The sequence below is a fragment of the Chelmon rostratus genome, chromosome 8, assembly GCF_017976325.1.
Source record: "Chelmon rostratus isolate fCheRos1 chromosome 8, fCheRos1.pri, whole genome shotgun sequence".
In the NCBI taxonomy this organism is placed as follows: Eukaryota; Metazoa; Chordata; class Actinopteri; order Chaetodontiformes; family Chaetodontidae; genus Chelmon; species Chelmon rostratus.
In genome coordinates, this window is record NC_055665.1 from 13,116,056 (window position 1) to 13,129,133 (window position 13,078).

Sequence of the window (13,078 nt, forward strand, 5' to 3'; positions counted from 1 at the left end):
TAGTTAATACCGATGTGTGAGCAGGTAAGGAGCATTTTACTGTTGTAGCTCAAGATGGAACTACTTTATATATAGTTAGGTGGTTCCTAACCATAAGGTTGAGCTGTCATGAGATGATGATTGGGATAGGAAGGAACAAAAAGGTCAAAAAAGGTGGGGTAACAACTGGTTTAATCTTACACAATGCATGGTGTTTTATATGTTTATTATGTTTTTAGGTAGTTGAAGTATGAAGTAGAGCTGTATATTAAAATAAAGTGCAAGTATATGTGCTTTAAGATAACACACAAGATGTCCTACAAGTGAAATCAGTTAAATTATAACAGCTGCTGAGCTAACATGTGAACAGACCAATTTTCAAGAAGACTGAGGAAACTCCATCCAGTGTTGAAGTCCTTGATGTAGCCAAAACCTCTAGAAAAAGCTAGTGGGTGGACCTTTGGTTGTGATTATGTCAAACTACTGTATCTCAGGAATATATTGAGTATTTGGGTAAATGTGTTTTCCACCACTGTAAATATGTGGATACAAAAATGTACCGATGTAAACCACAGATTTAGAATATCTGTATGTCTGTGTGTGTGTGTGTGTGTGTGTGTGTGGTGAAGGAACTGAGGTCAAATGAGGACATCAGACAGTGTGCATCTCATTTATTTTCACCCATTCCATCAAACAGCCACAGTTACCTCAGAGCCAAAACAGCGTACCATTACCCCTTAAATTAGAATACATAAATAAAAGCTGTTTGCATATAAACAGTTGCTGATGTACACATTCCAAATTGCTGAAGTACACGCTGCTTTACAAAGACACAAATCTTTTTTTTTCTTGTTTTCCAAAATCTATGTATGAATTGAGGCTTATATTTTTCAGTTCCTTGTCACAACGTCCTTCCCTGTAGACAGATGTCAAGCCTTTGCATAACCAAGCAGGAGTAAACTCTTGTAGGGAGTGAGGACAGTCCATTTGTAGCTGTATACTATTTGCAATGTGAATGATGGAGGTTATTTAACCAAACAGGATGATCAATATCAACAAAACAACTAAAAGCTGTTTTTTAAACATTCATATTCATGTGCCGTTTCCCAAACAAGCAGATAGAGAAGAACAAGATCTTGTTCTTTGTCTCGTTCCACCTTAAAAGACTGCAAGTTTCCTTGTTTAACATTTAGCCCTTGGCCCTTCTTGTCACAAAACAATCCTCTGACCAAAAAAGCAACACACATGGACTGGTGGGAAATTACATCCTCATTTCTCAAACACACTTAGTCACATTTGCACACATACACACAAACACACACACACAGTTTTAACCATCCCCCATTCAATCTAAGCTTCAGCCAACTCCAATTTAAACAAACTCTCTTGCCTTTGGGCTTGAGGAGCGGCCCACTTTCTCCACCTACAGGAGAAAGGCAGGACTACATCGTGCTTCTGCTCCACTGGGTTTCACATTTAAAAAACCTTTAACGATTGTATTTTGCAGCTTTAAAAAACAAATATATCTGTTGCCAAGTAAAAAGCAACAAAGCACAACCACGCTTGTTCCATCTGCTCTGAGCTCAAGCACCATTACAGTTCAAATAATATGGGAAATGCAACAGAATCGTGACGATAAATCCAATTCAAACTGTACAATGTTAAGAAGCATTGAAGGTGCCTGTATTTCCTTTTTTTAGGATTCAGTAAACAAACACGATATAAATCCAGTAATCCTCGTGGTATTATGTAAAACTCTCCCTCAGGGTTGCTCAGTACTGTCCATCATGGAGAGGAGGGGGGGTGTGTGGACGTTTTAAAGATGATGGCTTCCACTCGTCTCTCTCGTGTAGCTGCACTGTTACAGAGCTCGACAGACGAAACGTGTTCTGGCTGATTTTAGCAAAGTCTTAAGCTGAGTGTTGATGAAACTGGAGCAGAGGGAGCCGGTAGGGAGCGAGTGATTCCTCACGGAGTGGGCTCTTACTCCTCGTCCGCGTTCTTCAACATGAGGATGGAGTTGTAGATCTTCAGGGCGGGTCCTAATTTGATTGACAGGATCTTGACAATGTCTGCCTGGGTGAGCAGCAGGAAGGCCTCGCCATCTATTTGCTAAACAGAGAAACATTTTGCTCCACATCACTGTATTTACAGACAAATAAAGATTTGGTTGTTTTAACTGAAAAATCAAGATTATTTTAACTGGAGCAGCTGATCCACATCTACCATCACTGAACATCATCAGCAGTGACATAGTATCACCTTTGAAGTTGATATGACAAACTTGTCAGCAAACAGTAGCTTATTTATACATCATGCAGTTATGGAGCAACATATTGAGCATTAATTTGGAGTCAAATATAAATCTGAAATTTACTCACTTTTAGCTTTGTTTTTTGAAGGGAAATACTCTTTAGCTGCTAAATGCTCCATTACGTTCACCAGCTACGAACTACAACTGCTACTAACTGTGTCGGTCCCCTTTTAGTAAAACATAGTTTAATGAAATCCTGAGCAAAAAAAGAAAGTTTAAAAAGAAAAACTTGACAGGCATTTCCTGAAGAAAATGTGTGTGATTGCTGAGGGCTGTGACTGGCGTTCATTTCCGAAGACTACAATCATATGAAAACATTGACCTTAATGAGCTGACTGATTTATAGATGCAATGAGAAATAATAGAAAATAGAAATAGAAAAGTTCAATGAAGGTTTTACTGTATACCTACAAAGAATTTGTTACATTTTGACATATGAATCGTTCAGCAGCATTGTAGGAGGCAATGCGTATTATTATGAAAATGTATGCAAATTTTATAAAAATGCAGAAAGCTGCATAAAACTACACAGAGCTGCAGAGCAAACACACTAATAAGGTAACTAAAAAGTCTGTAAAAAAAAAAAACAATTAATATGCAAGGACATTTCAGGCACTTTCTCAGTGTGCTTTATGTCAGACTCCTGACTACACACAACTGGCAGCAATACATAAACATGGAACTGATTGAGTCAGTGCTGCCAGCTGTGTGTGTATGCTCACATCTACAAAACAAGGAATTTGAAAACATCATCCCAAAATTTTGACATTTTTTAGACCTAATGATTAATCTTTATTCAGCGTTAAATAAAGTAATCATTACTTGAATCCTAAGGCAAGTGTGTCAGTAGGTTGAAGTCCTGGTTGGCAATGAAGTGCTTACCTCTGTTTTAAATGTAGTAGCATGTTCTTTACATCCTGGAAGGCCTTTGACAAAACTAGCCACCTGATGAACAAAGACAAACAACTTGTCAGGCTGTTTAACACAACATGTTTCAATCAATAAATGTTTATCTACTAATCAAAGTGCCTTGTCTGCCTTTCTTGAACAAGGCAGAATGAGAGCACCATTTCAGTGTAACCAGAAAACCTCTCCCTGAATATTCATGCACAGTCACTTTCCCTGAACAACAAGATGCCTTCATGATGGATAAGTGAAGGAAGAGTATGTCTGGTTTTCATGTGTTGGCTCAGTGTGACTCTGTAAGCATGTCTGACCTCCTCAGAGCTCCAAGTGGCCACTCTTTTGGCAGTCAGCCCCAGGACCTCAGGCAGCAGCTGGCAGTGTTTGTCCCAGCAGAGGGCCACCCGGTGGGGGGGGGAGGCAGAGATGCCGGGGGAAAACACAGACTCGTGGAGGGCCTGCTGGAGAGAGATGGCATCTGGAGAGGCTGAGGAGAGGAGTCGGCAGTCAGTGCGAGTGAAATGATTTACATGTGTTATTTTGTCTAATTTTTCATTCAAACGCACCTTTACTATCGCCAATCTCCTCTTTGACATAGTGCATTTTCAGGTATTTGGGAACTGGAGCAGTCCTGAAGAAAAGAACAACATAAAAAGTTAGAAGTTACTCTCTAATTCAGGATCTTCTGCGGTGAACTTCAGCAGCGCAGCTTGGTGTGATGGTTTCAGGGCTTTACCTTTTAGGCCTTGTTCCATTGTGGCCCTGCTCACTGGCTCCACCCGGTGGCTCCGACTGACTGTTGCGTCCTGAACGCTCAGCTTCCACTGTTCCCGGTTTCCTAGCAACAGAGATATCCTGCGCTCAGATACAGACTACTGGATACAGTTGAATGCAAAACACTGATAGGAGTTCTCTTGGGAGTGTTAATGGCTTTCAGAGTGTGTTCGTGCTGTTTTTGTGGACTGACAGCCTTGTGTGTGTGTTCAGCTTCAAACCTGTTCTGGGAGTCTTCAGCTCCTTCTGGCTGGTCTGGCGTCGAGGAGTTCTGCGTTGTAGTGTTTGTGTGAGGATCGGGGCGTCGCCCACGAGGATGAGGGCCACTGAGGGCGAGGGGTCGTTCTCCGCTAAGGCGATCTGGCAGCAGGCCTTCCTTGTTCAGATTCATCTCTGAGTAGGGACAGCTCACCTGACTGCACACACAAAGACAGACAAACTTTACCCACAACTAAAACCAACAGCCATTTCTAAACAGTGGGAATGAGACAAAAATCCACTTTTCCCTTTTGATGTTCTGCAATTCAACAGTTACAACAAATTGGAAGGAAAAGCAGCTAAAAATCACCTTAAAAACTCAAAAGGCACGCACGCACGCACGCACGCACGCACGCACACACGCCGTATTTGCAGTGCCGGCAGCCCACACAAGTATAAATGACATTTAAGATCACTGAGACTCTTTCTTCTCTGTAAACAATTCACAAACACTGATAGAAAATGAGATGAGATTAAACTATTAATGTGGTGGCAATGATAGGATGCAGCAAAGATGGAGAAGAAATTAGACGTGAGGTTTTCATTCATAGCTCACTGAACAGCATTTAGGTTAGACTGTACTAATGATAAGTATATTAAAAAGTGCAACAAAGCAAAAAACGAGTGTTTACTGAGACAAAAAAAGGGTTCAGAATATGTAGGATATGCTAAAAGAATATAAAATATATTTACCATTAAGTAAGTAGAGAGATTTAGCAAAGAATCAAAGATGTGTCATATGACACCAAGATTGAGAAAAAACAGGAAAACAAAGACTGAAAGCAGAGTACATGCTACTAACGTGTAGTGGGTCCCATAGCGAGGTCCTCGGATGTGGCCAACCCCGTTGCATCCTGGGGTAGGACATCCTTGTCCTGGGGCAGCCAATAAATCACTGGAGCCTGAAATATATACACATGCACACACACACAAACACACAAACACACACACACACACACACACACACACACACACACACACACACACACACACACACACACACACACACAAGGGAGTCTTAATAAAATTAGGCAAACTACTGTAAGACAATTTCCATTCTGATTCATTACAGATTCCTCCCCCATCGCCAGCCAGGAGTTAAATGAAGGCAGAGACAAACTGTGCTGACTCCTCTGCTCAAAATACCATTTCCCATCCTTATCCTAACAAACCTTGATTGATCTCCCTGAATATCAGGCAGGACAGACAGGAGGAGTGTCTCACCATTAGGGTATTGTAGTGGGTGTCCGGTTTTCTGACACCACCCTACAGGGTGCAGATCAGGGCAGTCTGTCTCCACCCAATAGTCATACTCTGAACTCCAGCCATCAAAATGAATCTAGATGAGAAAAGGGGTACAATACAAATAAGACCCATGCTGAGAATAGAGCAAGTCATAACACAACTCGGTGAGGACACAGCTTGTACCTTCAGTCGGTGGTCCTCTGTGTCTGCTATAGTTGCAACACGGATGAGCATGGGGTTCCTCTTATCGACAGCTTCCACTTTCATCCCATTCTGGAAGCCATGCGGAGGTCGCTGCACACACAGAGCGGAATAAATATGACATGAATATACCTCAACTACCATTGTACATATTAGAAATCATTATGTACTAGTATGTTTGTGTGTGTGAGAATCGTACCGGCTTGAAAGCCCGAGCTGGAGCAGCCTGTGTGCCCGTCTCTTCCAGGTATTTCTCCCATGAGAAACTCTTGGGTTGTTTATATTCTGAGAGGGAATAAAGACTCATTAGAGCCATCAGTCAGTGCAAGACTGACAGTCCAAACATTCACATTAAAGTTAAGAATTAAATTAAAACACACTGAACCATCAAAACTCCATTGTGTAGGATTTAGAGGGAGCTACTGGTAGAAATAAAATATTTATAATTATATATAATTAGTATATAATCACCCGAAAATAGGAATTGATTAGAATCTAGAGTCCACTATGTTGCGCCTCCATGTTTCTACAGTAGCCCAGAACGGACAAACCAAATACCGGCTAAATAGAGGGTCTTTAGCATTTTTTGAGTTTTTAGTAGCCATGATAGGCCAGGGTCAGCCAAGAGGTACTGAGTTGGCGATCTGCAACTTCACAGCTAGATGCCACTAAATCCTACACACTGGACCTTTAATGTAATCATAAAATTAGCTAAAATATATTTACTTATAAAAAAATTTAACTCATTCTTTCTAACAGCCATAACAATACTTGATGATATCTTTGAAAAACTCCATAAATGTGTCTAATACTTTGCATAGAAAAACATATTAACAATAATAATAATCAGTTAAATCAGTAGAATCATCATTTTATTAGCATTTATTTGTGAAAATGATTCTGCATTATTTGGGCCCTACAGTATATTAAAGTAGTTTATACTGACCCACGTGTGTCTTGGTCTGTGTCTTACCAGCTGGAGTGGTCAGAGTTAGCTCAGCTTCTTCACAGAACCCCACAGGATGGATGTATGGACTGCTAGCATCACACCTTCACAAAAACAATCACTAGGTGAATAGGTAAACAATAACAGCAACTTAAGGTTTACCAAGAAATATTAGATTGTTTTCGAATGTGTTCCAGCTGCATAAACTCTGTACTTATGTATTTTTGTCCAGGTTTTCGAGTCTTTGTCCAACTTTCATATTCATTTCCAGTGCATTTCCATACTCTCTATACCTTTAGTACACGAGCACCATGCTGATGTCGTATTTAAGTTCCTTGGATTTCACTTGGATTTAAAACTAAAGCAACCCTTCTGAATCATACCCATTCTTCAATCTTAAACCAGGCTCTCACCAATAATCATACGTGTCATCCCAGTTGTCAAAATGAATGAGCAGTCGGTTGTCAACAACAGCAGCAATGGTTGCTACACAGATCAGCGACGGGTTCTTCCTGTCGACAGCCTCCAGCTTCATCCCTGCTCTAAATCCAGATGGAGTCACAGACTGAAATAAAAAAAGACAGAGTTACCACATACAAACTGTGAATTCAGTAACAATTTCTGATGGCTTCAAAGTCTACAGATTACATGGTTTTAACACTCACTGTGTTCAGGCTCTTGAAAAGGTGTTTTGGGGCCAACTGGCCCCTGCAGTTCTTCACATACATGCTCCAATTAAACTCTCCATCCTTACAACCTACAAGGAAAACTTAGTCAGGAAGGCTGCTCAGAAAATCGTGGACAGATAAGATTAACTTTATTAATCACCAGCTGGGGAAATTTGTTTTTGCTTGTTTGTTTTTTTTCAATATTTAAGATAAAAGATGTGTCACTATGTGTGTGTGTGTGTGTGTGTGTGTGTGTGACTACCTTTAGGCAACAATAACTTATGTCCATTCTTCTCACACCAGCCGGCTGGTTTCATGTCCCACGAGTCGGCGTTGGCCCAGAAGTCGTAGCATTCTGGGTATCCATCAAAGTGGAGCCTTACCCTATAACCTTGGATCTGAAAGGCAAAGGGACAGCACACACATGTGAGCTCCTAATTATGTACAGGGAGAAAGGTATAGGTACTTGGTCTTTTGCTGAACAAAAGCCACAGACAACTATTAGCACCCATACCTCTGCAACAGTGAGTACACAGAACAGAGACGGGTGAGACGGGTCCAGCCCCTCCAACTTCATTCCCACCTTAAAACTGTTCCTGCTTTGAGGAAACGACTGATGCTGCAAGACAAATGTACATCATAGCACAGTCATGAAGTGGCTGATCTGAGACCTGAACAAAATCATCTGGTTTTGGTAAAAAGAAATACATTAACTGGCCAGCGTTTTAAAAATGAAATAATGTACCTCTTTGAATAGTTTCACAGGAGCAGCGATGGCCCGCTCCTCTTCCAAGTAAGCAGGCCAGCTCCACGCCCGTTTCTTATTGGGTGGGGCAGTCACTGAGGGTCAGGCAAAAAAAAAACAAAAAACAACTCAAGTATTGTGTACTGCAGTTGGCGCATTAGGACCTCCATCACATGTCATTTATGATAAACATATTGATGAAGATACACCTCTTCCCCAAGTCTGATATTTAATTTTATTCAGATCTGCTCAGTTTACGGCTATGACTGTAGCTTAGAGTTAAGATATTTTAAGACCTGTTAAATGCCAGTTAGAAAACAAGACTCATTTCATCCATGTCATAAATTTGAAAATGAAAGTTAATATATATCAGAGGACAGTCTGCAAGAGGTTTCATTTCTCACCAGAGCAACATCACAATTAAACTGCAGCATTTGTCAGATTTACAACTGAATTCAAGATATAGAATGTTATTAGTGTTATTTAAGACCTGTTAAGACCTTGAATTTAGGCAATCACGTTACTTTAAGATTTTTATGGGATTTAGAAACAGTAGCCATGTTTTCATCTAACTGTGAAGCAAGTTTGAATTAGGTGAAGTGAATTAGGCATGTTTCCGTCACAGTTTCTTCTTCTTTTTCTTCTTCTTGCAGAAATAGCTGATCGGTCATGTGAGTGAAACATTAACTATGTCAAAACATATTTGATAAAGGTGTTTCAATTTCCTAGTGAATTAACTCTTTCTGAAAAAAAGAAACCACAATTTTGATTTTTTACAATTTTGATAACATGACTTTCTAATGGGATAATGGGATACCTCAAAACATGCAGAAAAATACGTTGATGGAAACATGGCTACTGTGTCTGGCAGTCGTCTCACATACCCAGTTTGGCAATTTTGGCACCTCTTCTGCCTTTGGTTGTCTTGGCCTTTTCCTACAACAGGTGAAATGACAGAACATGTTAATAATCAGAATTGTTTTTTTTTCCTCACTCATCCGTGTTTGGTCAACTTAAAGATGAAGAGAGAAATGGTAAGAACAGAAAAATTCCAGAAGAAGCTACTTTGTTACAAAACCTCTGTTATTACAGCAAGGCAGCGCTGAACACTTGAGTGGCCTGTTGCTCTGAAAGGCAACAATAGTGGAGATACAGTCTAAGAGTAAGCTCTTTACCTCTGGTTCCTCCTGGTTTTCTTCCTCTTCGTCACCAGAATCCATATAGATCTTCCTCTTTTTGCGCACACGTTTTCCCAGCCTCTCACCCTCAACTGTTTGACTCTCCCTTGCTTCCGCTGGAGATGATCTGTGGAAAACAAAGATTTGGCTAATGATTGAATACCAAAACAAAATAAGGATAACAAAGAGGTGTTACAGAATACCAGATGCTTGGTTTACCTGCCACTGGACGGCTGGGCACAAATGGAGCTACAGAATTTTCCCTGAAACAGGGCATCCCGGGGAACACGGCCACCACAGGCCCGGCATCTCAACAGCTCCCCGTTTGGGCCCGTATCTGCGCTCGAGCCAACTTCAACACTGGGACCAACCTCTACACTGGGGCCCTCCATGCTGGGGCCCTCCTCTAAAGACAGAAGCACAGGGCCGGGGGCTGGAGGACAAAGCAGAAAGATGGGCTGAAACTGAGAATGTTCATTGTACAAAACAAGGGGAGAGCATAACACATAAACACTGCAATTCTTTATGGGTTAAATTTGTGCTGTCGTACCTTTAGCTTGAGATGACCCTGGCTGACTCTGATTGGCTGGAGTTGCGGCTGTGCCAGTCTGTGATTGGCCCTCTGGTGGAGGGGTGGGAGTGTGAGACTGTGCTGGGTCCAAGGTCTCACAGTTAGACTCTGCCTGCTGCCCTTTGACATCTAGGTCTGTGACAATCTCAAGAGTCCCAAACTCTGTCATGCGGAACTGAAAGACAACAGGAAAACAACAGATATGCCAAGACAAGGTAAATGTTTATCAAACATGCTTACTCATGCACAAGTTTATATATAGGAAACAAGATCTTTGTTAATCCCCACCTCACATATGCACACATATCAAACTAGACACAGCAACAACAGTCTACTCTTACCCCATACAAGCACTTCAAGACACCAATTTAACATTACTTTTAGAGGTCCTAAACTCTGGAGTGAATAGAGCTCACCGCTAAGATTAATGTCCTCCCATTCTGCTTACAAAAAGCATTTGAAGAAATTCCTGTTATCCGCCTGATCCCTGTAATCATCCTTCGCTAACAGATTTTATCAATCCTCCCGATTGTGGGTGGCTTGCTCTTGCTGTGTCTTTCCTGGATTTAACATGTATTTTGTTGTTGTTTCTTTTGTATTGTTTTTGTTTGTTTTTTGCTGAGTGTTTAGCCTGCATGTCATGGGATTGATATGGGCAGGTGTGGAACTCTGTACAAGCCTGCTGAGGCTTCGTTCCCACCTTGCACAGTTTTTGTACTTGTACTTGTACTCATCAGGGTTTCTCCCAGGAAAATGAGCCAAGGCTGTGCACTACCTCAATCCTGTTCCATCTCATCTCCTAATACATGAAAAAGAGTCAGACTCATTAAATATATGGCATACCCTGCGTGAAACAGTTCTCTTTTTTCCCTTGAAGGTCATTTGTTTCTTTAATAAAAATGTCTGTCTTTCTTTCTGACGTTAACACAGGTGGTTTTAATTTCCCACCTCTGCAATAAAGCATGGGGGGAAGCCCTGCTCCTACAAATCTGTATGTGATCAGATACTTGTGCGCAAACATTTACACAATCAGGGATGATCCTGGACGGAAACACAAAAATCCCTCTCGTACCCTGATGTCACTGCCCGGCAGCGTCGCAATACCATCCTTCCAGTCCAGAGCACCCATCATGTCAAACTCAGCTCCCTGAGAGGGGCCATCACTGGGCGGAGTGTCAGTCATTCCCACACCTCCGATATCCCCAACCTGCAAAGACGTAACAACAGTCACTGAAAGGCAGATCGTACACTGACAGAAACATGCTACACGTGTTCAAAATACAACAAAGGATGAATAAAAAGGCACAGTCCACATATTTGACTGAAATTATGGCATTGTTGTCCACTTGTTGAGTTGACTGTGCGTGGTTGTCACAGTGAAACAGTCCCTCTCTATGGTTTCACCTACAAAGTGCTCCAAACGACAAATGCAGTTTCTACCTGCACTTGTAAACAGCAGGTCCAACATCACCGCTAGATGGCGACTGTGTGCTGGCTTGCAGCATACACCATGCACTTCGATTTCAGACAAAACAGTCAATAATAATATTGTTTTGCTGGTCAACTAAGAGGGAAATACGCGCACAAACGGCCACATCAGAGTAAACCCTCATCAGGATCATTGACAAACATGAGGAAAGATGCGTCAACTTTAAGTTAACCACACAAGTTCATCTTTTCCTTGTTTTAACAGTATCTCTTAAAACCGACTGTTTGCCTGGCTATGAACAAGTGAGAGGGTAATTTGTTTATCAATTTTAAAGAGAACACTGTTTTCTGCACTGACTGGCCAAACTTAAAAGCGTTTTAATCCGACTAACATTACGATATAACGTTTTAGTGTTGACGCATGTTCAACACTGAATTATGCTGATATTTCTGTTTGCATGGTGGCCATAACCATGTGAAAAGTAAACAACAGCCCAAGCTAATAGATCATGATTAAGTTTGACTTTGCACTTAATACCTCAGTTTTATTCTAGCCATAAATAAAGTGTATGAGCGCCCATGATTAGCATTCGTCTTATACAAAATGGCGGAGCATAGGAAGAGGCCACCAACACGTTTAAACTATGTAAATTACTCAAGTTACCAATTTAAACAATTCATGCAAAGCCGCTACGCGTCGAACAAAAGCAAATGCTTGCGGTGTAATTTCCTGACTTAGTGTTTTCCTTCACTCGGGTTATTTTCTTCACTTTCCCCTTGTCACGGAATGTCAGCCCAGGTTGCTAGCTAGCGCTGACATGAAGCTAACAGTCAGCTAGCTCCAGTCCGTTCAGCTGAACTGAGGATTGCTAGACAGCTAGCCGTAGTATTGTGACTGGATGCAGCCAGCTAAGGACAATCTGTAATAAATAAGTTTCCCGGTTAATAACAATAGGAAAACGCATTGTGCAAAACGCCAACCTTTCGTACTATATCACGCATATTCGCAATAACACCGCGCTACTGTTACGGGCTTCAACATTGTTGCTTGATTAATTTCTTCAATAGAAACTTGAAAAACGATTTATTCTCGCCGTTTTAAATCAGAGTGGAAATAGCGTGAACTAACGCTAATTGTCGAGACGAACGCCGGTTTTTCAAATTTTGCCATTGTTAATGGCAATAAATGAGTATTAACGGCCGTATTGTTTAAAAATGTGGAACTCACCTCGTTTCTGTTTTAACTCTTATTTAGAGCTGGATAGAAGAATGCGCATGCGTGCAAGATGCGCTGCCTGACAACTTTGGGTCTCGGAAAAGTTCAGTTTACTATCGGTGGTCAATACCAAGCCTGCTTACACTTCTAACACGCCCCAAACTCAGCTCAGTGCCGATATAACGAATACTACCGACGGACCAGAGCTCATATCCCTGTTTTGCTCACAACAGCCTCAGAAGTGCTTCCCTCACGAAGTACGAGTGTGTATCAATGGGGCGCAGGGACCGCAGTGTCTTCCACTACCGTTGAGGAGCGGTTGGTTCCTCCTGGCCAAACTGCCCATTTTCTCCCGATTTCAACCCTTCTCCGATCGACAAAACTACCCGTTTGTGTAGATACAGTCCGAGCACAGGCGATAATCAGTTTGCGCAAGCCGGTGCTAACTGCAGGATTAAATACTCAGGCCTGTAAAATCACCCGAAGTGACATTTTTTTTCAACCAAAAACGACTCGAATGCGTTGGCTCGCAGGGTCTGGACTGATTTTGCTTTTAAAACATCAGCGGTTTTGTAGGCTGGCGCGTGAGAGGTCTGTCTGATCCAGCAGCGTTAAATGAATCCGAACAAGATGATTACACACGTTGAGTTTA

At 41.5% G+C, this 13,078-nt stretch overlaps 1 protein-coding gene across 2 annotated transcripts; it reads right to left on the bottom strand.

Moving 5' to 3' along the window:
- Nucleotides 1-645: 645 nt before the first annotated feature.
- On the bottom strand, nt 646-12,535 carry l3mbtl1b (L3MBTL histone methyl-lysine binding protein 1b). Of its 2 annotated transcripts, none has more exons than XM_041941606.1 (22): nt 12,439-12,535; nt 10,855-10,989; nt 9,762-9,957; nt 9,431-9,644; nt 9,209-9,338; nt 8,918-8,969; nt 8,034-8,128; nt 7,803-7,907; nt 7,551-7,686; nt 7,286-7,377; nt 7,034-7,185; nt 6,648-6,724; nt 5,874-5,959; nt 5,657-5,767; nt 5,453-5,567; nt 5,031-5,130; nt 4,192-4,386; nt 3,933-4,034; nt 3,763-3,827; nt 3,511-3,683; nt 3,176-3,238; nt 646-2,091 (listed from the first exon to the last, which is right to left on the bottom strand). In XM_041941606.1, the coding sequence occupies exons 2-22, from the start codon at nt 10,963-10,965 to the stop codon at nt 1,963-1,965; spliced, it is 2,499 nt and encodes an 832-aa protein (XP_041797540.1). In that variant the 5' UTR covers nt 10,966-10,989; nt 12,439-12,535; the 3' UTR covers nt 646-1,962. The 2 variants fall into 2 exon arrangements, with proteins under 2 accessions (XP_041797540.1, XP_041797539.1); XM_041941605.1 differs by having other exon boundaries at nt 6,621-6,724.
- Between the last annotated feature and the right edge of the window lie 543 nt (nt 12,536-13,078).

Coding starts and splice junctions, on each gene's coding strand:
- l3mbtl1b (XM_041941605.1), bottom strand. CDS start 10,965: ATGACTGACACTCCGCCCAGTGATGGCCCCTCTCAGGGAGCTGAGTTT. Junction 5,568..5,656: donor CAGAGGACCACCGACTGAAG/GTACAAGCTGTG, acceptor TTTCTCATCTAG/ATTCATTTTGATGGCTGGAG. Junction 4,387..5,030: donor CGCTATGGGACCCACTACAC/GTTAGTAGCATG, acceptor TTGTGTGTGCAG/TCAGGTGAGCTGTCCCTACT.